The following is a 25728-nucleotide window of genomic DNA, read 5'->3' on the forward strand; positions in this document are numbered from 1 at the left end:
CCTGGACAAAAAGAGCTTATTTACATATCCTGTGACTTCATTCAGATAGTGTACTGCATGTGTTGTGTCACTTTTGGATGATAATGGCAGGTGTGTCAGAAGCTCACACAGGATTAAACTCTAGGATAGTATTCACTAGACCATGTACATGTATCTAAGACTTGTATTTTCACATCTTAAACAAAGTTGTCCACATACATCAACTGCACTGGAGTCCACCATTCAGCTATCTTTTACAATCTCCTTCAGAATCAATGGTGGGGATAGAACAACGAAAGTTAATGATATTAATGAATAATTTCTAATGACTTTTTTATGGTGCAATTACTTGTATTGAATTCAAAATAAATCTCCAACCAGATTCTTACAATCTCGGTTAATTTAAAGTACATTGTAACTTGCATTGAAATATCGCTTGTTTTGTAACAATTGAAATAGTTCTGACTGGAGTATCCCTGTGTTGTATCACCTATCTAATATGGACATTCTACAGAAAAGGAAACTGTTGTCTCTTGAAACAAAATATGAAGTAATAACTGAAATTGATTAAAAACTTCGAAGAAAGTGTAAATTGTAAAGGATTTTGATATAAATTCCCAAGAACCCTTTCCACAATGAGTCCATGATTTATCAAAAGTGCAGAGTGATTGTTGATGCCGACGAATCTGGGGACTATATATACTGAAAAGAAAGTGTGCGAGATCTGGAAATTATGTCCACTGAGTTTTAATGTATCTGGAGTAGACTGTAAATAGTGCATATCGTAAAGTTTGTGTTTTAATATGCATTAAACATTTGTTAAGGTATGGATGACAAAATTACTTGGTTTTGGCAGACACAAATTTATGTTGATATGAGCTGTAATATAAATATCGCTTTAATGCTTCCAATGAAATGTTCAGACTGTAATCTATTGCAAATCTGTTTTCTAAAATACTTCTTTTAAACATTATAGTTATCCAACCCATGTAAATATTTGTTCCCTTTATCTTTTCTAACACCAGGAAACACCTACAGTATGGACAACTTGCGAAAAGAGGAGGCCAGGTTGTCATTTTCCTGCTTCAAGTTCACCGACGTTGATCACAATGCTGTCATTGATTGAGATGGTGTACAGGGAACCTGATTCTGTCAGACGTTTCATCACCATTTGTTGACCAGTTTTGTAGTGTCAGTGTTGTTGTTTAGAAGTTCTCTTTCAGCAGGCTGTTTAAGAAGTGTCAAACATTCTGGTGACCCAGTGAAAATCTACCACCAGGTCACTAAATTATAGTATTGTCATTCATCACTGTTGAAATTATGTCATTTGAAATGTTGTGTATGGTCTATGAATGAATGCAGAGGTGATGAAATTTGATATAATTTTTATCTGCAGTTCAGATTATTACTATATATTTTATGATTCTGTACAGTAATGTTATGAGATATGTCATATTTTGATATATTCATCGCTTGCATTTATTTTGTTGAAATGAAACTCCAATGTAATAGAATTTATGAGAGTTTACATTATATTTTAAATTGAACACATTCTTTAGTCTTAGCATTAAAGATTTAAAAAATCAGACCATTAATTTCCATTTGATTGTCACCGATATACATGTATGGCTGAAATATTGCCTAATCAACAGAAATAAACCACAGTCATTGTAATTCATTTGAATGAGTTCAGAGATTCAAGGCTGCAAACTACGTGTATAATTTTGCAATTTTCCCAGTTTTGTCAGTGAACATGAAACTGTGGTATTCTCGATGTTCTGTTTTATTAAATCCCAAATCATAATTTTTAACAAATATGCTGTTTTATTAGTCATTCTTTTGTTGTGACTCTTGGTCCAAGTAAAGCAGTGCATCAGTGAAATGCAACCTGTGTTTTTAGACATTTTGTGTGTGTTATGCTTTTAAAACAACTCTGATTCTACTTGTTGATGTCAGTAAATCTGTATTTTACATGTATATATGTTTTACAAGCAAAATAAATATTTAGAGGCTCGTATGAATTCACCCTTCTTAAGCGCTTCACTGCATGTGAGCTGTCTTGGTGATCCCCATCTTCGTGGTTTTCTGCCAAGTAAACTTGAAGAAAAGCAATAATGAACATCTGATGTTTAAACATATTTTCAGGTAGAAAGTATTTCTTCAGGTACAATGAGTACTATTTTAGTTAACATTCATTTCTATGAATAACAGAGTTCCATTCAAAGGTACATATGAAGTTTTTCTTGATTTTAGCATTTAAAAACTGCATGTCCTTAAATAAAATTTACACCATTGATTATACAGAGGAGATTTATTCTATTTTGTATTGCTTATAGTTCACTGTTCGTTATCTTCACCTTTATAGGAGTTATGAGATCGATCACTGTTCGTTATCTTCACCTTTATAGGAGTTATGAGATTGATCACTGTTCGTTATCTTCACCTTTACAGGAGTTATGAGATTGATCACTGTTCGTTATCTTCACCTTTATAGGAATTATGAGATTGATCACTTATCTTCACCTTTATAGGAGTTATGAGATTCATATTTATTCGTTATCTTCACCTTTATAGGAGATTGATCACTGTTCGTTATCTTCACCTTTATAGGAGTTATGAAATTGATCACTGTTTGTTATCTTCACCTTTATAGGAGTTATGAGATTGATCACTGTTAGTTATCTTCACCTTTATAGGAGTTATGAGATTGATCACTGTTATCTTCACCTTTATAGGAGTTATGAGATTCATATTTATTCGTTATCTTCACCTTTATAGGAGATTGATCACTGTTCGTTATCTTCACCTTTATAGGAGTTATGAGATTGATCACTGTTCGTTTTCTTCACCTTTATAAGAGTTAAGAGATTGATCACTATTCGTTATCTTCACCTTTATAGGAGTTATGAGATTGATCACTGTTATCTTCACCTTTATAGGAGTTATGAGATTGATCACTGTTCGTTATCTTCACCTTTATAGAAGTTATGAGATTGATCACTGTTATCTTCACCTTTATAGGAGTTATGAGATTGATCACTGTTCGTTATCTTCACCTTTATAGGAGTTATGAGATTGATCACTGTTCGTGTTATCTTCACCTTTATAGTAGTTATGAGATTGATCACTGTTCGTTATCTTCACCTTTATAGAAGTTATGAGATTGATCACTGTTCGTGTTATCTTCACCTTTATAGTAGTTATGAGATTGATCACTGTTCGTTATCTTCACCTTTATAGAAGTTATGAGATCGATCACTGTTCGTTATCTTCACCTTTATAGAAGTTATGAGATTGATCACGGTTCGTTATCTTCACCTTTATAGGAGTTATGAGATTGATCACTGTTCGTTATCTTCACCTTTATAGGAGTTATGAGATTGATCACTGTTCGTTATCTTCACCTTTATAGGAGTTATGAGATTGATCACGGTTCGTTATCTTCACCTTTATAGGAGTTGTGAGATTGATCACTGTTCGTTATCTTCACCTTTATAGGAGTTATGAGATTGATCACTGTTCGTTATCTTCACCTTTATAGAAGTTATGAGATTGATCACTGTTCGTTATCTACACCTTTAGTGACATGCACAATATTGACTCGATATCGACAAGACAAAACCTCAAGAGTCATGATATCATATTAAGTGCTTGTCTCGGAGAAAAACAGGCAAAATCAGAAAAATATTCCAGAAGGGGGGGGGGTCAAAACTTTCCAACAATAATGATATTTTTTTGATATATGGTCTAAAGTGAGTCAATCGCGAGACCAAAATATAGGTCAAGTTCATTCTATTTATAGTAACACGAGCAAACTGCATTTCTGTCAATCCCTATAGCTTCCCTACATAGAAAATGGTTTAAAATAACCCATTTTTGCGATAAATTGAATTAGTTAATATCAGTTTTATGAATTAAAACTTATTGATATGGTGAAATATACAATCTAATGTATCATTTGCGACTGTTGGATGATTTTTCATGTTTGACGCATTAAAAGGGGGGTGCGACAAACATGGCTTACTATTTGAGATGTTCATTTTAAAATACGATATCTGCTATACCAAATCTTACGACTACAGCCTCCGTACAAATACCCGTGGGGATCAGGGTTAGAATAGGTCCTCAGTACCCCTTGCTTGTCGTAAGAGGCGACTAAATGGGGCGGTCCATCGGATGAGACCGCAAAAACCGAGGTCTCGTGTCACAGTAGGTGTGGCACGATAAAGATCCCTCCCTGCTCAATGGCCATAAGCCCCAAGCATAGGTCTAAATTTTGCAGCCTTTCACCGGCAGTGGTGACGTCTCCATATGAGTGAAATATTCTCGAAAGGGACGTTAAACAACATTCAATCAATCAACAAACCCAGTTTAGTTGAAATAACTAATATCGTTTCAATATTCCCGATAGCTTACCGACCTCGTGTATCGGACATAACTCGCCAGAGGGGATTAAGATTTGAATATCAGCAAGGTGGTTCGGGTGAATGCTGTGGCTCATGGAACTATTGTTTCAAAAAGATATTTAAAAATTATTTCATAAACTGAAATATCTTTGTTTTTTCTACCTTATCAAGTAGAACATGAATTTTACCCAATTGCAAAAGGGTTCCACACTAATCCGCACAAATCGAACTTAGACCGGTGTGAACGATCGGACGCAGTTATTGCATGGCTCAGTTTATAACATGATAGTTATATTGAATTCACGATATTTATATCAAAAATATTCATACGAATAAATAACGTGTCTTTTCTCTCTAGCTGAATATGTTTAGATTTTAATTGTTTACTCGTAAATATGTCACGAATATCATGTGTATAATTCAACGTAAAGAAGAATGAAATATGTCACGAATATCATGTGTATAATTCAACGTAAAGAAGAATGAAATATGTCACGAATATCATGTGTATAATTCAACGTAAAGAAGAATGAAATATGTCACGAATACCATGTGTATAATTCAACGTAAAGAAGAATGAAATATGTCACGAATATCATGTGTATAATTCAACGTAAAGAAGAATGAAATATGTCACGAATACCATGTGTATAATTCAACGTAAAGGAATAAGAATGAAATATGTCACGAATACCATGTGTATAATTCAACGTAAAGGAATAAGAATGAAATATGTCACGAATACCATGTGTATAATTCAACGTAAAGGAATAAGACTGAAATATGTCACGAATATCATGTGTATAATTCAACGTAAAGGAATAAGAATGAAATATGTCACGAATACCATGTGTATAATTCAACGTAAAGGAATAAGAATGAAATATGTCACGAATACCATGTGTATAATTCAACGTAAAGGAATAAGAATGAAATATGTCACGAATACCATGTGTATAATTCAACGTAAAGTAATAAGAATGAAATATGTCACGAATACCATGTGTATAATTCAACGTAAAGGAATAAGAATGAAATATGTCACGAATACCATGTGTATAATTCAACGTAAAGGAATAATAATGAAATATGTCACGAATACCATGTGTATAATTCAACGTAAAGGAATAAGAATGAAATATGTCACGAATACCATGTGTATAATTCAACGTAAAGGAATAAGAATGAAATATGTCACGAATATCATGTGTATAATTCAACGTAAAGGAATAAGAATGAAATATGTCACGAATATCATGTGTATAATTCAACGTAAAGAAGAATGAAATATGTCACGAATACCATGTGTATAATTCAACGTAAAGGAATAAGAATGAAATATGTCACGAATACCATGTGTATAATCCAACGTAAAGGAATAAGAATGAAATATGTCACGAATACCATGTGTATGATTCAACGTAAAGTAATAAGAATGAAATATGTCACGAATACCATGTGTATAATTCAACGTAAAGGAATAAGAATGAAATATGTCACGAATACCATGTGTATAATTCAACGTAAAGGAATAAGAATGAAATATGTCACGAATACCATGTGTATAATTCAACGTAAAGGAATAAGAATGAAATATGTCACGAATACCATGTGTATAATTCAACGTAAAGGAATAAGAATGAAATATGTCACGAATATCATGTGTATAATTCAACGTAAAGGAATAAGAATGAAATATGTCACGAATACCATGTGTATAATTCAACGTAAAGGAATAAGAATGAAATATGTCACGAATATCATGTGTATAATTCAACGTAAAGGAATAAGAATGAAATATGTCACGAATATCATGAGTATAATTCAACGTAAAGAAGAATGAAATATGTCACGAATACCATGTGTATAATTCAACGTAAAGTAATAAGAATGAAATATGTCACGAATACCATGTGTATAATTCAACGTAAAGTAATAAGAATGAAATATGTCACGAATACCATGTGTATAATTCAACGTAAAGAAGAATGAAATATGTCACGAATACCATGTGTATAATTCAACGTAAAGGAATAAGAATGAAATATGTCACGAATACCATGTGTATAATTCAACGTAAAGGAATAAGAATGAAATATGTCACGAATACCATGTGTATAATTCAACGTAAAGGAATAAGAATGAAATATGTCACGAATACCATGTGTATAATTCAACGTAAAGGAATAAGAATGAAATATGTCACGAATACCATGTGTATAATTCAACGTAAAGAAGAATGAAATATGTCACGAATACCATGTGTATAATTCAACGTAAAGGAATAAGAATGAAATATGTCACGAATATCATGTGTATAATTCAACGTAAAGGAATAAGAATGAAATATGTCACGAATACCATGTGTATAATTCAACGTAAAGTAATAAGAATGAAATATGTCACGAATACCATGTGTATAATTCAACGTAAAGTAATAAGAATGAAATATGTCACGAATACCATGTGTATAATTCAACGTAAAGGAATAAGAATGAAATATGTCACGAATATCATGTGTATAATTCAACGTAAAGGAATAAGAATGAAATATGTCACGAATATCATGTGTATAATTCAACGTAAAGAAGAATGAAATATGTCACGAATACCATGTGTATAATTCAACGTAAAGGAATAAGAATGAAATATGTCACGAATACCATGTGTATAATCCAACATAAAGGAATAAGAATGAAATATGTCACGAATACCATGTGTATAATTCAACGTAAAGGAATAAGAATGAAATATGTCACGAATACCATGTGTATAATTCAACGTAAAGGAATAAGAATGAAATATGTCACGAATACCATGTGTATAATTCAACGTAAAGGAATAAGAATGAAATATGTCACGAATACCATGTGTATAATTCAACGTAAAGGAATAAGAATGAAATATGTCACGAATACCATGTGTATAATTCAACGTAAAGAAGAATGAAATATGTCACGAATACCATGTGTATAATTCAACGTAAAGGAATAAGAATGAAATATGTCACGAATATCATGTGTATAATTCAACGTAAAGGAATAAGAATGAAATATGTCACGAATACCATGTGTATAATTCAACGTAAAGTAATAAGAATGAAATATGTCACGAATACCATGTGTATAATTCAACGTAAAGTAATAAGAATGAAATATGTCACGAATACCATGTGTATAATTCAACGTAAAGGAATAAGAATGAAATATGTCACGAATATCATGTGTATAATTCAACGTAAAGGAATAAGAATGAAATATGTCACGAATACCATGTGTATAATTCAACGTAAAGGAATAAGAATGCTCCTAAGTAGTTAGGACGTCTTAACTTAAGATGTTCCTAAAATAGCGTCGAGACACATCCTAAGACGTGTCCTAAGTTGGTCGTAGGATGTTCCTAACCTTTTCCCTAAGAAATATCTTAGGAAAGTTTCGTGAACTGCGGGTCTTGGTATAGAGTGGTTTCATAATTAGACCTTCAGAATGAAGGTGATGCAGGCGGTTGTTGTGACCCATTTATGATTATCAGATCTCGATCAGACTCAATTACTTATCCGGTCGAATCAGAGCATACGATGAAATGCAATCTGTGATGCCATTTAGGTGGAGCACAAAACATCTACGCATGCAGTTATATCAACGCCTTATCTGTTTTCTTGAATAAAGTTATTTTCAGTGAAGATTTGAAATGTTGGTCAAAGGTACGGTTCAAGGTAGTAAACTCCATACAAAATATAACATTACCTATGATTGTTTGCAAACATCAGTAATTGGGTTAAAGCTAGTAGTTTGCTTGATTGGATGATAGTACGCTCTGGAATTTTGCTGAGACAACTTATAAGAATGAAAGCCTTTCAAAAGAAGACTATGTTCAGTACATTTATTTAAAAGATCCTTGTTCATTACTTCTCTTTCAAAAACAATTTCCTGTTTTTAATTCATCGTCGTGCAATGTTCTCAATGATACAAGGAGGGAAAACAACTTTCAATTCATCAATAATGCTGTCATTAAAATACATGTATTGGTAGATTCATTTTCCCAAATATTTGTCTTGTTTCTATTTGAATAGATCATATATATTTTTTAAACCAGATTGCAATTTCTACGACCTTGTGAAAGGACGAGGCTTGAGTGTCGTTTTCCTGTTTCTAGGTCACTGATCAGGAGGGGGTCCAGAAAATTGGGTGGGTCGATCACAACTCCTGTTTGTACCAAAGGGCGGTAGCACAAAATGGCCATTTTTGCTACAATGTTCAATCAATATGGGGATGTCACAACCCCTGTAACACCTTCCTCCTCTAGATATGTCATTGGTGATGAAGATAATTCATGGAGCCTAATTTTGTCAGATGTGATCTTGTCCCTGTCATTAGTTGACCATTGTTGTAGCGTCAGATCTCGTTGTTTGGAAGTTAATCTTTCAGCAGGCTGTTCAAGAAGTGTCAAACATTTTGGTGACCCAGTGGAAATCTACCAACAGGACTTGGATTTTAACAGACATTCATCACTGTAGCGATTACGTCATTGTGTATGATCTATGAATGAATGCATAAGTTACAAATTTGGAAATGGTTTTTATCTAGTTCAGATCATTATTGTTATATTCTATGGTTGTATACAAAAATATTATGAGATATATCATATTGTAATACCAATATTCATATCTTGCATTTTTAGGTCTCCTGGATCCGGATTAGAATAGGTCCTCAGTACCCCTTGTTTGTCGCGACTAAATGGGGCGGTCCTTCGGATGAGACCGCAAAAACTGAGGTCCCCTGTCACAGCAGGTGTGGCACGATAAAGATCCCCCCCCCCCCCTGCTCATGGCCATAAGCGCCGATAATAGGCCTAAATTTTACAGCCCTTCACCAGCAATGATGATGCCTTCATATGATTGAAAGATTCTCGAGAGGGAGGTTAAACAATATACAGTCAATAGGTCGCCCAAGTCACTTAGTTGACATATTCCTATCTCTAGAATGGCTGAAACAATTTCATCCAATTTTGGTATACATGTATAACAGTGACGGGTGAGGGGGAGTAAACTTTGTTAATTTCCTGAACCCTGGCCCCCTGAAGCATGAGAAACCATAAAAATCAATGGAATCTACAAAAATAGTTTTACTTTACTCCTGGCTTGGATTTCACGAAGAAGAAGAAAACAACTGAAGTTTGAGTTTTCTTTCATTTGAACAGTCACGTAAAGGTCTCTGCCAGATATGTGGAATGCACGATCCTAGAATGGGGCTAAGTTGGTCATATATTGCAAATTATGCATTATATCTTTTAAAATCGTCTTTACTGCTGGACATGAAGCAGTTTTAAAACTGTTGGCACGCTTATAATAAGCAATCAGCGCTATACCAAAATTGTGAAATTCATGAATCCAGGGTAAAGCTAAGTTGTTCATGAATTTATCATATTGACTTCTGGACATTAAGGAGGATATTTATGTTTGCATGATTATAATAAGCATTGAGCCCTCTACCAAAAAAGTGAAATTCATGCCTCCTGGGCACAGGGTTCAGCCCCAGGGTGGGGGCAAAGTTGTATCTTAGAAAATGTTCTTTACATCAAGGAGGCTAATTGTGTGCAAGATTATAATAGACATTTAGCCCTCTGTAAAATTGTTTCAAACAAGACATATATTACAATAGTAAAATATCTGACATTGTGACATTGCTGATGACCTTTGACCTACTTAATGGTATCTAAAGTGGCCTCCAGAGGGGTACATGTTTTAGTATATGTTGCTGGATGTTGTTGTGGTTGAATCCCCTCCTTTTTAATTTCTGGATCCGCCTATCCTATACGACTACCAAATTTATCATGACTTGAAACTGAAAACCTTTCCCTTGTCCTTGAATATTTATAAGCCGATCCCATAAACACGGAGCTATCAATTAAAGCCGTGTCATTAAAGTAGTTAAACACACAGAGAGAGAGAGAGAGAGAGAGAGAGAGAGAGAGAATGTTAGGGAGACATCCAGGATACCCATCTGCGGCTCCCTCCTGTACTTGCCCCTTATAGCCTAAATTTTACAGCCCTTCACCGGGACAATGATGACGTCTCCACGAGTGAAAAATTCTCAAGCAGGACGTTAAACAATATTTAACAATCCAACCTTACTAAGATACAAAATACTCTCAAGATACGCCATTTTTTTTTATTCTGGGGAGAACCCTCTCCGACATCAACCTGAAGAAGGGGTGGTACCCTTCCTCACCCCACTCTGATTCGCGACTCAGTGAAACCTCTGGCTTTACCCTAATGCGAATCCAGCATCTTTCTCAATAAACACGCAATCATGATGAACACATCATTGGAAGGGAAACGGCGTATGTAAGCACAAATTTAGCGCAACATGTTGCCTCCACACCCAAACACCGGTATCCCTAGGATGTCTTGCTTTTCGTGGTTAAACATTGCTGATTTTTCTGTTGATGCTAATGCTGATGAAAATTGACCATCCTTTATCACAAGACTTAAGGGAAGTTACATCATATAGGGTTAAATAGAGAAATAACAGATCAAAGAGAACACCCAGCTCTTCATGCACTTTAAATCACACCACGTAACCATACGACAAATTTATGAAAATATGGTTGATTAAAGTACTTGTTTAACTATGACATGAATTCACACTTACTAGCTGGTTCATCGAGCGCTAATTGTAACATGTTTATGGGCAAATTAGCCAAATTGATAAAAATCAAATCAAAATAAAGAAAAAAAATATTCAGCGAAAGAGTCTAGCCATTGAAATTTCTCACAGAAACGCTTCCAATCGAACACTTTTTCCACCTTTCTGCCAAGAACTCTATTACCCAACAAACTGTTTGGTAGTAGAATTGGTGGGTCGCATGAACACAGTGTCCGAATCTACGGTTGATTTGAAGAAAAAGAACTAATTGATTTCTGTGAAAAATTTAATGCCAATATTAAATACTAGTATTAGTAATCTGTAAACGTCTTTTTGGTCTTAAATCGTCAGACCTTTTAGTTAAACGGAACCCAGGTTGGTTTTGGTTTTTAAAAGAAATATTTTAAGTAAAGTATGTAAGTAGGTACATGACTTTAATGGAAAACCATGAAGAAATGCCATATTTTACAGAAAAAAAGATATGACAACATAGCTGGATAGGCGTCACACGTGCAATGCCTGTAGTTCATAAATACGTGCGTTTGGTTACCTCATGCAGGTACATCGTATGATGTGACCCACAGTATATATAAAATGACACGAGTGACATTTTATCCATATCGAATGTTTCATTCCAATAACGCACAGCTTTCACAGAACCATGAACTTGCAGAAAGGCTTCAGCGTGTTACTGCTGGTCGTTTGCAGCATTTTGAATGTGAAGTGTGGAATTCTGTACCCTGAAGAAGACTTCGATACAGCCACGCCTTCCATAAGGAATGTCCCTCCTTCACTGCGAGATTTGGTAAACAAATTGATGGAAGTCACTGAGAAACTAAACGGGGCTACGGACTCCGACGTTTCCTTCCACCCACTTGGTAAGTTTTGTCAAATGAAACCGTTAAAGACGTTTTTGTCTAATCTGTTTAATTAAAAAAAAAACGTTAATTTTATGACACGTTATCAACAATTATTCATGCTAATTACAGTCAGCAAGCAGGGCGAGTTCGAATTTGGTCTTGGGGACATCAAGGCTGACCCTTACGTGACAGGATTGGACCTGAGCTGGTCCTCTACCCTGGACACCTGTAAACTGGTTATTGCAGGAGACAACTTCAGTAAGTAAATTTGATCGAGATTAAAATCAAATCTATGCTAAACTTGAGTGTTATTTTCTACAAACCTGTGCTATTTGAATTCAGTTATTGCATGCCTCAACGTTGTAGTCTTGGGATCAGTAAAATGCTTTATTCTAAATGTTTGGTTTTTTTAAAAAGTGCGACTAATATGACATCGGTATAAAATAGTCTGCAAGTTCTCTGAATTTGTAGGGGGGACCAGCTAGTCTGAAATGCTTAGTAAAGAAGGAAACTTTAAACTGTAACAAGACAATCTATAACCTACCACTTCTTCCTTTCTATATGTCTAATTTATTGAGTCCTTTCCGTCTCCATTATTCGCAAGGACGAAGTTTTTTTGTTTCAACTCTTTAATATGTAGCTATGGTTCATTTATTAAGTACTACAAATTCAAAGTATTAACTGGTGTTGAACAACATCAATATTTTGAGTGGTGCATCCAGACTGAATTTGCAAATGTATTGCGTTCTGTGTCAATGCTGCAGACTTTGAGTGGTCCCACGACAGAGAGAAAATCGTTATCAAATAAACTCTTTCATAGTTTACGAATGTTATGTATTTTGTTTTCTTTTACTTCACAGAATTACACGGTAAACTGAGATATGGCTACACTTTCTTTGACCTTGACCATCTGTTAACTGAAGGACATTCTGTGCAAGATATTGTGGCTAAGATTTTACCATCTCCGCATTGCCAAACGGAAGATCCATTCACGAATTCGTTTTTGATGGTCTACAGGAATGTATCCAAATTGGAATTATTTCAAGAATTGGATAATTTGACTGTATCTCGAATGAAAAGGGATGTGGAAAAGCTCGATTTCGGTAAAAGAATTCCAAAGGAGACGAGTTCAAGCACGGAAAACTCCGGATGTCGTCTGGTGCCCTGGACGGTGGATTTTGTCAAAATGAATTGGGATAGATTTATCATGTCCCCAAAGACTTATCAGGCCAACTCCTGCGAAGGGCATTGTCCACCAATGAGTATGTTCCCTACATCTAATGACTTACATTCTGTTTCTAGGCTAACAAATTACGAGATCTTGAGAATACTTTCCGGGGAAAAACGAGGTGAAAATCGTTGTAGACCTGCAAAATTCGGTTCTCAAGCGCTCTTATTTTACATGTTACATGAGACGCTGGTCCTAAAAACTGTACCAAACATGCGAGTTCTAGAGTGCGAATGCAAATACTGCAGCTCAAATTGACATAGGACAAGTCTGGAAAATTGAATTCGTGGAAAACCGATGTCATTATTCTTAATGAACTGTTCACTGTAAATATATGTGTTTTATAGAGAAGTACTTTCAATCAAATGTTTATTTATTTAAGGAATAGGCGTGTAGGTTGTTTTATACTGTGCGTTGTGGTTGTAGGGGGGTAATCTGTGTATTCAACGGAGACGATAATATATATATATATATATATATATATATATATATATATATATATACCTTGCATACTTCTTTTCGTCCTTATATTTATATTTTGTAGTTTAACATGTTAGCGGTATATGTACAGTCTGCTTCGTTTTTGTAAATATCGGAAAGCTGAATTCTGTACTGACGTCCTATGAGGGACAAGATTTGGATGCTTTGTAATAAAAGTCATTTAATGCTTTTTCTGTGTCTTATTGCACGCGTGGCTGGGACGATGTTTAGTCGCGGTGTATTTTTCTGATGTTTGTCCATACGAGATTGGGGGGGGGGGGGGGGGGGGGGGGGTGTTTCAATAAAAGGGGTGTACGTGATGACGTCAGGTACATATAAATTCTATGAGGATTAACATGCTAATTTTTGTCTTCATATCTTATATTCTTCCTCAAATTGGATTTTCAGTTAAATCACGGCAAAAAACTGTAATTTAAAAGTATCAGTTTGATTGCGGTCAATTATGGAGCAGATTTATTATTGCAGTCAATAATGTCACAAAATGTTGGGGTTGTCTTGTACTACAGTTTGATAACAAAGCAATAGCAGAGTGTCCTTTTACATTGTTTTCCCACGATAGTATTTTCTAGCATTTATTATTTCATGTTCCGTGCCACTTTCACTTTATACCTTTATAGTCTATGGTACGTACTAGTTAATAGCTTTCACTTTACACCTTTATAATCTATGGTACGAACCACTGAGATTTATACAGCCATGTACATATAATGAGAAAATAAACAAACAAAAATCACCATCTAAAAGGCTTCCAACGATAATCATTGAAGATTTCATTTCACTTTTACTGCTTGCGAATCAGTAGTGCTGCGAATCAGTAGTGCTGTGTTACATGTAACAGCATAAAATAGCCATCTTTTGATCTTTTAGATTCTTTTAATGATTATTGATTTATTGCAAGATATGGTGATTTGGCTCCATACTGTTGTTTTTCATGATAAAAAAAACAACCCAGAACTTGCACTCTCATAGTTATGCAACAGAAAGATTCCTGTGCTGAAACAAACAAAAAACTAAAGCTGTCGGCGTACTTTTATGTCTGCGAATAGGCCTCTAAATACCTTGAAGAGTTCAAGGATGAAGGGAACGTTACAGTACCTATACACCGGCATTGTTTACGTGCATAGGACTGGTTCTGGTATGCACTGTGCTTTGGCGGATATCAATATAGGGCAAAGAGCGTTCATTTTTGTGCAAGTTTCCCGAATTCTTTTTCTGTGTCATGAAGCGTTCATTGAACTTGCAATTCAGCTCTGGTCATGTCTTTCTTTCATGTTATAGAAAAGAATTTTATGAATATCCTATTCAGTTTTAAAAATATTTCAGTGATGGTCCTAGAATATTGAAAAAGTTTCAGTTGTAATTTGTAAACACTGGTAGCATTCAATTTGATATACATGTGTCGATGGTTTATAAATAGACAGATAAAGCAATACCCGAGATCTCTCTGTAGAAAAAATCTGGACTCATTGTATAAAAAAGTGTAAAAAGAAGAGACAAGAACGAATTTTATTTCAGTGTAAAATAGTAAATAGTTTTGAAGAAAAGGCTTGGGAACGAATTTTATTTCAGTATAAAAAAGTTTTAAAGAAGAGACTTGGAAACGAACCTTATTTCAGTATAGAAAGTAAATCGTTTTAAAGAATATAATTGGGAATGGATATTATTTCGAAGGAACGATTTTGTGAAAAATAATCTCTTCCACCTGTCTCTAAACCAGCCACCATAGACTTGGACCAAAACGAACGCAAAGAAACTCTTGTACACTTGCATAATTATTAGGAATGGTAAACTCTTTACTATTTATTCGTGGGATATTGCTTGTATAGGGATATAAAGTCATTTGATACGTTCTTTGAGGTATATGTGAACACGACATCCCCTCACCCCCTCCCGCACCCTTTACCTACGCGCAAGTTCCATACAGTGTTGTGATGCAGTCCTAAATTTTATTTTCGCGATATCTTAATTAAAGCCACAGACTTTGGCATATTATCATGATATAATTGCGATAGGGGCCTATAATGCAGCAAAGTTACATTTTGCCAAATATTGACATTTTTAAACTAATGTAAAACAATCCTGGTCCATTATGAAGACAACAGACGGTGAACAGGCGGAGGTCCTTCTATAGATAAGATCATCTATTTCCGGTTAGCATAGTAGTTAAAGCACTAACTTCTCACCTCAGCGACCCAAATACGATCCTCAGGGTTGGCAGTGGTGCATGACGTGAGAGGATATTGCCCCCCTCCCCCCGGACAGGTACTCCGCTCCTCACATCAATGACCTTTTTGATCCGCTCTGGTAATGTTATGTCACTCCGTCATAACGTTACCGGAGCGGATCAAAGATCTAATTTTAATCAAATTGGACCCTCAGGGAATCGTCTGGAGACAAAAAATGATGGATCATAATGGAAAATGAAAAACTTGATAAACGCATCCCATCTGATCAACATTCACGCATTTCATTTTAGAAAGATTATTTCAAAACACCAAATACATAAGTCATATCTGTATACGTGCTGATCTAGAAAAGTTTGATAGACAAAAATATTTTTAAAAGACGCAAAAGAGTGAAAAGGCGTAATAACATGAATGAAAGACGTATGATATAAAGAAAATATATTAGAACTAAGATTGAGATCAAGAGACGTAGAAGCTTAATTTAATAAGTATCGTATAACATCAAGTTTCCGAACTTTTGGACCGATCCTCCACAAAGAGCCTTGAGGTTTATATGACATAATGACTAGAAACCTTTGATATACCATGTTTACTATTTCATTGCCGAGTCGTGAAATTATGAAGATATGAAATTTAAAACATTCACGAATTTATACAAAGCTGAGTATACAAGGTTTGGTGTATCCCATGAGAGCAAATCTCCAAAACGCTCTACATATTTCAAACTTATAGTACATGTGGTAATTCTATGCAGGTATTATGAAACTGATCTCGACTAGTAGTTATCAATTATTTGATTTTTAAAAGAGATATTGAAATCCAATTCTTGTTTACTAAGAGTGTCGAATTTAATGTATCAGAGAGAGAGAGAGAGAGAGAGAGAGAGAGAGAGAGAGAGAGAAAAGCACAGCACTTATTTGCTCCTTAACTTTAGGTGCAAAAATTCAAAAATGGTAAAATAGCAACAATAAAGACCTTTTCATAACTGCTTCTAGAATATTCTAAATTCCTAAAAACTTTTCAATTTGGTTGTTTATTACAGTATTTCTGATGTGACCAATGAAAAACTCGAAATATAATTAAGTTGGAATTTTAGAGATTTCAATATCAAGGTCCATTTTCCCACAGTCTTATTCTCTAAAAAAAAAAATTAATGTATTTCCAAATTCACATTCCTAAATGTTTTCTTACAAAATCTTCAAATTTGCAACAACGCGATTGGACAACAAAATCGCGTGATGATACAGGGCCTAACAACCAATCGTATTCACATAAATCTATCCAATCGTATTCACACAAATCTATCCAACTAACATGAAAGTATCTCTAGCTCTGGTTAGTTCGCAGGTGCTACATTTGGATGGGTTGTATTCAAAACATTTATTTTAGGTTCATGTGTGTTGTCGAATGTTTAGAATGATATTTTTTTTATGTAATATCAATGCCAAATGGATTACTACTGCTATATAAAACAAAGAGTATACAGAAATGGTGCAGTTAAATACGATAGATAGGTCCCCTTAATGTCAGCTCTATGTAAGCTGCCATCTTCTGATTTAAGTGGAGATGTGGGTGTGCAGACCACTCATGGGAAGACTATTTTTTTGTTGTTGGTATAAATGATGATAACGAAAAGAAGATACTAGTTGTCAATGGATTCCTATAATGTGAAACACTTTTAAAACCAAAATATATATTATATATATTGCAAAAAACCAAAACAATCTGTATTTGAAAAAGTTGTGCATGTTTATTGTTAAGATATAAAGAGTTGTGTATGTAAGATATAAAGAGTTGTGTATGTAAGATATAAAGAGTTGTGTATGTTTATTCTTAAGTCTTAGCGGATAGAAAGAAACCAACAAATACGTAAAACAACAAACGCAAGCATCCGGCTTGTTAGAATAGATCCTTGGTATCCCCCCCCCCAGGACCCAGGTTAGAATAGATCTTCATAGATCCTCAGTACCCCCCCCCCCCCCAGGATCCAGGTTAGAATAGATCTTCAGTAAACCCCCCCCCCCCGGATCCGGGTTAGAATAGGTTCTCAGTACCCCCTCCCCCTAGGATCCGGGTTAGAATAGGTCCTCAGTAACAACCCCACCCCCCACCTCACCCCAGGATCCGGGTTAGAACAACCCCTCAGTAACCCCCCAGGATCTGGGTTAGAATAGGCCCTCAGTACCCATTACTTGTCGTCCCGCGGGGATCCGGGTTAGAATAAGCCCTCAGTACCCTTTGCTTTTCGTGCCATGCGCATAACTGGCAGCCTCCACTTATTATCTGGCGGCCGCCACTTAATTTATACATGGCGGCTGCCAATTGCAAAAACAATTTAATTCGTGTCGCTGAGTGATCATTTTAGAAATAGAATAGTACGCAAACACGCAGCATCGTTTTTCAAAGTGTAGGGACAGTCGGAGGAGAAATTGTTTTCTACAATTGTTGACAAGCAGAAAAGGAACCTAAAATGTCTCTTTTGCCCAAACTTCCTACTCCTAAATTGGAAGGAGGGGGCTCCGTTCATCCTTCAATGTATCAGTTCATTCATTATTACGTTTTTACCATTCATTACTACCACCAAAAGAGTGTGGTGGGGGCCAACCGCCAATTAATCTTATTTCACATGTGAAAATAACTTCGTTTGCATGTGAAAATAACAAAAATTGAACGTTGTAAAAAAAAAAAATGGAGGGTCAGCCCTTTTAACAGCACAATCGAAAAACAATAATTTAATGCTCTTAATTGTATATATATCACTTACATATTACTAAGCATTGGGGAAGTATTGCATCCCTTTCATTTTGAGAGAGAGAGATAGAGAAAGAGAGAGGAGTTGAATAACTGGCGACATCCATATAAATCATTTAAATTGAGTGGCGACCGCCATATAAATTAAGTGGCGACCGCCAGTTAATTCATATGGCGGCCGCCAGATAATTTATGCGACCGCCAGATAAAATAACTGTCGGCCGCCAGTTAATTTATATGGCGGCCGCCAGTTAATAAGTGCCAATCGCAACATAAATTAAGTGGCCGCCGCCAGTTAAATAGATATTAATTATATACCCTGGCACCTATCGGCTTCCGTAGGTTTGAGATTCGGAAGAGGCGTCAGTCCAAATATCCAGCCTCGACGAATCCCGCTGAGATTAGTGCGTGTATGTGCATCATACGTTGGAGATTTATGATGTAAATAATTAAGTTCGATATCTAAATAATCCGATGAAACGAATTAAAATATTCTCTACATGAACTAAATATTTGTATAGTTTCGCAATAAAAACGTTTTACATTGCACAAATGTGTGCAAGTATACATGCACATCACTTCATCGCTAGCCTCTGTTACTGAGTCCTGTAGTACCTACCTCAAAAATGGAAACAATAGGCGTGGCTTGCGACGATGATGTAACTTACGGGGTACCTGTAAAGTGCGAAACGAAACGAAATCTACCGAAACGAAACGAAATCCACCGAAACGAAACCTACCGAAACGAAACAGATTGTGTAACCGAACTCTTTTAATTATAATAATTAAAAATGGTATCTTAGGCCCCTGTGAAAGTTACCACATATAAAAAAAAATTGGCCTCCCCTTTGATGTAGGCATTCGGCTTGACTGATACAAAGTTTTATTGGAAAGGGGGGGGGGTGTGAGTAAGCACAAAGTACATATCCGAAGTTGATTAAATACCATGTGCAATTAATTTCGGATCCATAAATTTCGGAACGGAGGATTACAGTCTCACAGGTCAGGGGAAACACACTAAACGAGGGGTGGGGCCGCCGGCGTTGGATCCACCTTTGGGCATAAATACATGTTTCAGTATTTTTTGCTCTAAAGACAAATGCATGTATACATGTGGATGTTGTATATTTGTATGTAGTATATCAAACGGTGGATTCTGAGTATGTTCTCCCGTTCTCTTCGTAATTTCTGCTTCCCTTGTTCATAAGCCTTTTGATTTTACAAAATGCTGACCTCCTGATAGTATTGCATAAAAAAAATTCCGTTTTCCATCCCGTTTTCAATTCCCCGTCTTAGTAACACCCAAAATGTATACTATTTAATTTTTTCCATTATTGAAAGTACTTGCACCTCAGCAGTTAGAAATAAAAGAGTGGTTAAGAGCTATGCCCAAAAGCGGACCAAACGCCGGCGACCCCACCCCTTGTTTAGTGTGTTTCCCCAGACCTCTGAGACTGTAACCCTCTGTTCTGAAATTTATGGATCCGAAATTAATTGCAAATGGTATCTAATCAACTTCGGATATGTACTTTGTGCTTACTCACCCCCCCCCCCTTTCCAAATCTTTGTATCAGTCAAGCCGAAAGCCTACATCAAAGGGGAGGCTTATTTTATTCATATGTGGTAACTTTCACAGGGGCCTAAGATACCATTTTAAATTATTATAGTTAAAAGAGTTCGGTTATACAATCTGTTTCGTTTCGTTTCGTTAGGTTTCGTTTCGATTTCTTTTCGCACTTTACAGGTATCCGTAACTTACGGCATTATTGATACCAAATATCGATTAAAAGCCCGGTTGACTTTTCATAAACTTTTCCCATAAAAATTATGCAAAAACGTGAGGGGGAAACCCTCACCATGGGGGATATTTTATTTAGAGTTTTCTCCTGAGGAAGATTGATTGAATGTTGTTTCACGTTCCTCTCGAAAATATTTCACTGCCGGTGAAGGGCTGCAAAATTTAGGCATATGCTCGGCGCTTATGGCCTTTGAGCAGGGAGGGATCTTTATCGTGCCACACCTGCTGTGACACAGGACCTCGGTTTTTGCGGTCTTTTCCGAAGCCGGACCGCCCCATTTAGTCGCTTTCTACGACAAGCCAGAAGTACTGAGGACCTATTCTAACCCGGATCCCCACGGGACGACAAGCAAATGGTACTGAGGCCTTCGCGCTGTGTTGCTTGTTGGTGTGACGGCGCGAAGGTGAGTTGTGTAAAGTTGTGTTAGCGTGAAGGCGCGTTGCTTGTTGGCGTGATAGCGCGAAGGCGCGTTGCTTGTTGGCGTGAGAGCACGAAAGCGCGTTGCGTTGCGTTGTTGGCGTGACGGCGTGTTGTGACTAACGCGCAGTCACGCTTATGCAAATGGCCCTATCCGGACACCATAAAGTGTCGAGAAATTCTGTCGAACTTAGTTGATTTTCACCAGTCTATAAAATTCATGGAGTAATCTTCACAATTCCGACGATAATATGACTACCCATATTCTATAATGGTGATACATGTGTATTTGCAACTTATAAACCACCAGTTCTCCTTTACGAGACATTGCAAAAAGTATAAAATCTGCAATAAAATTCTCAACGCAATACACACACACACACACACACACACACACACACACACACACATATATATATATATATTAAGGTAAATCCATACTCGCAGTTTTATCTGATACAATTTTAAAAAGTGTATTTATTTCCATTTATTAGAGTTCAAACTAACAAATTATCAAATAAAATATATAGGTCATCACACTTTTAAAGATGCGAGACATGCATACACAGAATCATATATCACCGTCAGAAAATTGCAATTTTCCTTAAACAGCGTTATCAAAATTTAATAAAAACTGGTTATGACGATATAATAACATTCATAACAATTTCATAAAACTGTTTCTTCACAAAAATATACAAAATGTCTGTAAAAATAAAGGAAATCTATCGCATAGTAGACTTGATAGAGAAATCAATAAAAACAGAGTTATTGCCCTTGGATTCAATATTTTGAAACTTATCATTGCTTATTCATCTATAACTTAGACTTTTGAAATATTTTATTTTTAACAAGATTTTTTACAATAACTATCGAAAAAGACTCCAACCAAATTTATGTTCCTATCATGCATAAATCTAAATAAATCATTGATTTTGCAAAATCTGATGACATCACAGGAGGTTGGAATTACTTTAAACGGGGCATTAGCTGTGAAAGTGATGGCAACATTTTTTCTCCACAAAATCTCTCAATGGTATAGGAATGTATATTTTAAATGGCTAATAAAAACATTCATTTTGTCCTAATTAGCTGGAAATACATGTATCTCTAAACAATAAAGAGAGAGTTTGATTTCGGGAACATGGGGAATGGAGGAAAAATTAGAGAAGATGAGACATGGCCTTATGATAATTCATGTTTAGATATTGTCTATGAATTGAATTACCTTGTTATACTGTTTAACCATAATGGTAATTCCTCAAAGCACAGAAACATGCCTCAGAGCAAGGGAGAAAAGCATTATTTTCGGGTTCCAATAATTTGAAAAACCATTCCTTTAATACAGAAACACAGTTACATTTTTGATACCTATGTTAATACTGTTTTAATATACGTTTCAGAAATATAGAGTTTTCACAAACCCTCAGATGTTGAAAAAGTGCATATGAGTTTTTTGTAAAAAGATTTGAGGTGTAAATAATAAAACCTATAATAATTTAGTTTACTGCGAACTTGGTAGAGTTCCTCTAGTGATCAAAGTAAAACTTTATTTAAGTACACTGTATTGGCTTGAATAACGACAATCAAATAACTGTATCTTAAAAGTATGCTATGATGAACGAGTTTCCTGAAATGATAGTTGGACTGTAAACATTTAAAGAGGACTGGCAAATCTAGGTTTATCTCTCAGGTGTAAATAATAATACATATATGTAGTTACAAGTTAATCGAACAACATGTGATTGATGTCGACAAACAAGCCATTTTAGAAGACTTTGACCCCCCCCCCCCTCTTAAAATTTTCAAATTTAAGGTAAATCGCAGTATCTTATTTCGGAAAATGTACTAAACGATAAAAGAAGCAATAATTTCTTCCACTCCCGGAGAAATAAATGAAAAAATCTTTTGATTTCTTGAATTACTTTATTGGGAGAACTTAATTTGTTCCATAAAACCCTTAAAATTTGGGTCATTTTATTAATTTCACCTTATCAAAATGATAGAAAATAGTACAAATGACTAAATAGGAGAAATATTTCAAGACCCATAAAATCTATAAAATCCAGGAGCTTTCGGGGGCTTCGCCCCCTGGACCCACTGTCTCATAATGTGCCCCCCCCCCTCGTAACCGCAATTCCTGGATCCGCCGCCCCCCCTGGTCATTTACAGTTTTACTTAACAAAACCCATTGACTCTATTCTCAATTCTTATATTAATCGCTTTGGACTTCATATCGAAAACTGAATATTTTGAATTTATGGTGAAAAATTACATACATACAACGCCCTCTTCCCCGAGTTTTAATTGTCCCACGCATTGTCTTTGGACAGAAGCAACACCCTACATGTATATAAGTGTAAACATAGAAAATTCAAAGCTGCAAATATAACTTCCTTTTAAAAATCTTATCTACATCATATTTTATTAAAAGATGCATCAGATATCCATTCCGAGATAAGATTTGCATATATACATGTAACTGCATGCCGAGAAGATTTTTTATCAGTTAAGGATTGGATCTTTCATTCAGATAAGGAAAATATATGTACAATACATTTAGACTGAAATTGCTACTATTAAAACTTATTTTTAAGAATTGAATTGTCATAGATTTGTCAAGGTAATAATTAACTTAAATAAGTACGCAGACGGCAAGTTTTTCTCCATTCCTCTTTCAAATAGGTTTTTCTTTTTTTTGGTGTGTGTGAGTATGCCATGTTACTTGCATGCACTGATTTCAACTACGTAGTAAATCTTTTCTTCAGTAAAGATTTGAAGCTGTCTTCCCCCCTGTTCAACGAAAGAAAGGGAAGGTCTATGGATCGCGTTATAACGCCTTTTCACTTTGCATTATTACGCCTTTTTTCGCGTTATTACGCTTTTTCACTTTGCGTTATTACGCCTTTTTTCGCGTTATTACGCCTTTCTGTTTATTTTCTCCCATAGTTTGATCCTAATAGGCTTTCGTAGTACGAATTATAGTAACAATCGTAAATGTACCCGTTTATAACTTCCTAAGGTCGTAACCCAATGTCGATGGCTTTCTTGAGCGGTTCACAGAAATACAAGCACTTTGTATAAAACAGTTTGCGTCGAATAAAGAAAGTATTTTACTCCCTTCCATTTTCTATCCTATTCATAAAGTTACTGTTTTATTCCAAATCCAATGTACTATAGATGTTATTTATTTTTCACATGCACTTGCAAAAACAAAATTAAAATATCGATTATAGATGATTGCCACACGGTTCTTGGGAATCGGTATGCCAATGTGTATTATATAAATATATCTCCACGTCCAATGTTTTTGCCTTTGATATGCTAACAAATTGTAATTGACAGCCATTATCTCTGCTGTTGCAAATAATGTGTAGATGAATTTTAATAGATATAGTACACATGAAATTAACGTTTTTAACGCACTTCATGAAATCTGTCAGCGTAGAGTGTCGCAATTCATGCCCTCATGATTTTTTAAAAATAAAAGTTTATGAAAATTTATGAAATTCATTTCTTAAATATATCACGAAATGTATTGAAGTTTATTCACATGTATTACCGGTGTACATATTTTCCAAGAAGGTATTATGATAAGTTAATATTTTAAAATACAATTTGTCAACTTGTAGAACAACCTCATTCTTGACGTACATGGCATTTTTGGGGGGTCTGCGGTAAGTAGTTGAGTGGAGCGAAATTGTGTATATTTAATATTCACAGCTTGAATTTCATTTTGTAATATTTTGATATAGAATCAAATGACAGCCGACTCTTGTTCAAACAATCAACATGGCGAGTTATCCATTTATATTTTATCATCTTGTGTTGGGAGCATTGTTCTTTTCATGTTCTCACACTCTACCCTGAAAGTTCACCTCAATGAACTGTCAATATTTATTATATTTACATCATGTTTAATAAAATGCACATAGATTTTTTTTTAAAAATGACATACTAGATTACAGTGGCGGATTTAAAGGGGGCGCAGCCGGCGCGCGCCCCCTCTAAAATTTTCAAATCTAAGGTAAATCGTGGTATCTTGTTTAGAAAAATGCACTAAACGATAAAAGAAGCAATACTTTCTTCCACTCCTGGTGAAATAAATGATAAAATCTTTTGATTTCTCGAATTACTTTATTGGGAGCACTTTAATTTTTTTCCCAAAAACTCTTGAAATTAGCGTCATTTTGCTAATTTCACCATATCAAAAACGATAGAAAATAGTACAAATGACTTCATGCCCTATAAAATCTGTAAAATCCAGGAGCGTCTGGGGGTTTCGCCCCTTGGGCCCCCACCGGGGCTTTGCTCTGGACCCAGACCCCCTGCCTCATAAGGTGGCGTCCCCCGTAACCGCAATTCCTGGATCCGCCCCTGTACTAGAAAGGGTCTCTTAAAACATCAGCTTATATAAATTAAATGTTCATTTTCAAACACGTGTACACGCATAAATATATTATCACCCAATTTGTTGGGAAACAGATACTTTAAAACAGTACTTCTAATATCCACATAAATATGAACCGTTCATGGAAGTGAACAATAAAATTAGATTATGAGAACATGAAAAGAATGTTACTCCCAATACAAGGGGGCGAAATTAAACCTGCTCATTGTTTTAGCAGGATTCTGGTATCAAATTATTACTGCAGTGATAAATTTTATTTATTTTTTTTTTTTTTTTACATTAAAATGTTTGTCTTGGTTTTGTCGTTGAATCTATTGAATAAGAGAGAGAGAGAGAAAATCACGTCAATCTAATTTCATTCCAAACACATCTTGTAATACATATACACCTATAAGTATCTCCAGCATTATTTTGGGGGTTTTTTCCCCCGTTTTACTTTATTGCAAAAAGATGTTCTAAAAAAAAATTCCTGCAAAATCCTACACAGATTCTGCACATACATCTGTACCACACGGAGCAGTATGACAGACTCGCGTTCTGGTC

General features: G+C 35.3%; 2 protein-coding genes and 1 long non-coding RNA gene across 3 annotated transcripts in view; 2 read left to right on the top strand and 1 right to left on the bottom strand.

Moving 5' to 3' along the window:
* LOC125670719 (centromere protein C-like) overlaps positions 1-1992 on the top strand; it is a 64323-nt gene extending 62331 nt beyond the window's left edge. Inside the window, exon 24 of the mRNA XM_056163848.1 lies at positions 1005-1992. Coding sequence (XP_056019823.1) covers positions 1005-1105 — 101 coding nt within the window. The 3' untranslated portion in view covers positions 1106-1992. The remainder of the gene's footprint in view (positions 1-1004) is intronic.
* A 9455-nt stretch (positions 1993-11447) lies between these two features.
* Positions 11448-25728, bottom strand: part of LOC125670728 (uncharacterized) — a 28938-nt gene continuing 14657 nt past the window's right edge. Inside the window, exon 4 of the long non-coding RNA XR_007368374.2 lies at positions 11448-11954. This is a non-coding gene — a long non-coding RNA (uncharacterized LOC125670728). The remainder of the gene's footprint in view (positions 11955-25728) is intronic.
* Positions 11694-13789, top strand: LOC125670723 (inhibin beta chain-like). The gene is made up of 3 exons (XM_048906078.2): positions 11694-11910; positions 12022-12150; positions 12753-13789. Exons 1-3 carry the CDS (start codon positions 11694-11696, stop codon positions 13376-13378), a joined length of 972 nt encoding a protein of 323 aa, XP_048762035.2. The 3' UTR covers positions 13379-13789.

The sequence above is a fragment of the Ostrea edulis genome, chromosome 4, assembly GCF_947568905.1.
Source record: "Ostrea edulis chromosome 4, xbOstEdul1.1, whole genome shotgun sequence".
NCBI lineage: Eukaryota > Metazoa > Mollusca > Bivalvia > Ostreida > Ostreidae > Ostrea > Ostrea edulis.